Source organism: Chiloscyllium plagiosum, chromosome 3 (assembly GCF_004010195.1).
Source record: "Chiloscyllium plagiosum isolate BGI_BamShark_2017 chromosome 3, ASM401019v2, whole genome shotgun sequence".
NCBI lineage: Eukaryota > Metazoa > Chordata > Chondrichthyes > Orectolobiformes > Hemiscylliidae > Chiloscyllium > Chiloscyllium plagiosum.
This window is the reverse complement of record NC_057712.1, coordinates 40,279,615-40,282,270: the sequence shown is the minus strand read 5'-3', so window position 1 is coordinate 40,282,270 and position 2,656 is coordinate 40,279,615. Positions and strand designations below refer to the sequence as shown.

The 2,656-nt window shown below is 44.9% G+C and overlaps 1 protein-coding gene across 1 annotated transcript in view; it reads left to right on the top strand.

The window, feature by feature from the left end:
• Positions 1 to 1,402, top strand: part of LOC122542721 (opsin-5-like) — a 7,570-nt gene extending 6,168 nt beyond the window's left edge. Inside the window, exon 6 of the mRNA XM_043680700.1 lies at positions 518 to 1,402. Coding sequence (XP_043536635.1) covers positions 518 to 910 — 393 coding nt within the window. The 3' untranslated portion in view covers positions 911 to 1,402. The remainder of the gene's footprint in view (positions 1 to 517) is intronic.
• Positions 1,403 to 2,656: the final 1,254 nt, after the last annotated feature.

Sequence of the window (2,656 nt, the reverse complement as noted above, 5' to 3'; positions counted from 1 at the left end):
AGAGTGACACTGGGTAGGGGGGAGAGTAACACTGGGTAGGGGGGAGAGTGACGCTGGGCTGGGGGGAGAGTGTCACTGGGTAGGGGAGAGAGTGACACTGGGCTGGGGGGAGAGTAACACTGGGTAGGGGGGAGAGTGACACTGAACTGCGGGAGAGTGACACTGGGCTGGGGGAGAATGACACTGGGCTGGGGGAGAGTGACACCAGTTTCTGGGCAATGGTAAGCCCTCAGGATGCGGATAGTAGTGGATTCACTGATGGTAATGCCTTTGAATGTCAAGAGGTGATGGTTAGATTCCCCCTTGTTGGAGTTGGTCATTGCCTGGCATTGTGCGGCACAATCATTACTCAATATAAGTCTGCTCAAGCCAGGATGGTGCTGAGTGCTTAACAGTGAATGGGCATAGCATGGTCCAGTGAATGTGCAGTTCAGCTCGAGCTGTGTTATGGAATTATAGTATTGATGGCAGACTGTGGCTGCTCTTCCTTAACCTAATCTTGTTTCACCATTTCCAGGTTTCCATGGTGATCTGCACCGCATTCATTATAGCCTGGTCACCATATGCAGTGATTTCCATGTGGTCAGCAAGCGGGCACCATGTCCCAAAGCTTACCAGCCTGCTCGCCAGTCTCTTTGCCAAGTCTGCCAGCTTCTACAATCCCATCATCTACTTTGGAATGAATTCCAAGTTCCGCCGGGATGTCTCGATGCTCCTGTTCTGTGTCAGCGACAAGGACAATGTGAAGCTCAAACAGATCAAACGGTGTCCAGAGAGAGGCTTGGAATATGAGGCAGATGTGCTGAGGGACAGCCCCAACTCTGGGCCGGACAGCCCAAATGACAGGGACCAGGGATCATCATACTTCCCCAACTCTGCGAATTCAGGTTATGAATGTGACAGACTGTAGCGGTTTGCTACAGAGAGCTGTATCATTACTGTAAGCACCTTGGTGCACTGTAACAAGCAAAGTGTGCTCAGATAGGAACCCTTGTCCCAAACATTTCCAAATTCAGAGATAGATTAGTGGTCCAATCCCAGAATCAACCCTGTATTGTGTACCATGGTGACTTGTAAATTGATGACAAGCTGTTTCTGCCATTGCATTTCACTAGATTGCAGGTAGTATTATAACACCATAGAGTCCCTCTGCACCCGGACTAAAGACTCTGCACCTGGGTTGTAACACCATGGAGCCCTACTGTACTGGGACTGGAGACAGGGTTATAATACTATAGAGTCACTCTGTACTGGGACTGGAGACAGGGTTATAACACTATAGAGTCACTCTGTATTGTGTACCATGGTGACTTGTAAATTGATGACAAGCTGTTTCTGCCATTGCATTTCACTAGATTGCAGGTAGTATTATAACACCATAGAGTCCCTCTGCACCCGGACTAAAGACTCTGCACCTGGGTTGTAACACCATGGAGCCCTACTGTACTGGGACTGGAGACAGGGTTATAATACTATAGAGTCACTCTGTACTGGGACTGGAGACAGGGTTATAATACAATAGAGTCCCTGTGTACTGGGACTGGAGAGAGGGTTATAATACTACTGAGTTCCTCTGTATTAGAGAAAGGGTTATAATACTATAAGAGTCCTTCTGTACTGGTATTGGAGTTAAGGTTATAACACAATAAAGTCCCTCTACACTGGGACAGGAGACAGTGTTATAATACCATAGAGCCCCTTTGTACTGAGATAGGATTATGTGGGAGGACTGTGGGAGGATTATAACACCATGGAGCCCCTCTACACTGGGACAGGAGACAGGATTATAACATCATAGTGTCCTTTTGTGCTGGCACTTAGGATAGGGTTATAACACTATACAGCTCCTCTATACTAAGTCTGATGATAGGATTAGAACACTTCGAGTCATAGAGTCATAGAGATGTACAGCATGGAAACAGACTCTTCGGTCCAACCCGTCCATGCTGACCAGATATCCCAACCCAATCTAGTCCCACCTGCCAGCACCCATCCCATATCCATTGTTATGATCAAAGCTGGAAACGCACCCAGTTGCTTTAGGCTCACTACTCCTGGGTCCAAAAAATACAATGATACCATTTTGCTCCAGTTATCAAGATGGCTAATTGAATATTTTATCAATATCAAGTTTAAAATAAAAAACTTTGAATCTTAGGTTCCTTTAATAAATGTAAGATTATTGATTTAATATAACGCAAAATGTATTCAATGTAAATGCAAAGCCAGCCAATATGTAAAGTGTTTACTATGGATGTATGAACACTTATCACCCCAAATACTTAAAACACCCTCAACAAACACTCACCAGGTAAAGGATGTAAAATGGATTTCTCTGCAGAGTTGCATTTTTGGAAAAGAACACATTGGCCAATGGATTTTAATCTTTGAAGAGGAAAACGCTGAGGTGGGAAATGTTTGCATTGTCTTCTGATCCAGTGGTCTGGTATCTGTAAACATTCCATTAGACAGTTGTCTCTGAAGGCTTGGTAGATATACCTTGCTCAGGAAATACAACATGAAGAGATTCTCTCAGCTACTTTTCCAGAAGAACAAACTTTCACCTTGACCTCACATCCTGAATCAGGAACTGATCAGCTCAGCAAGTCTGATGAAGATGGAATTGATTCAACTTTAAATGTTTGAGCAAGCCACT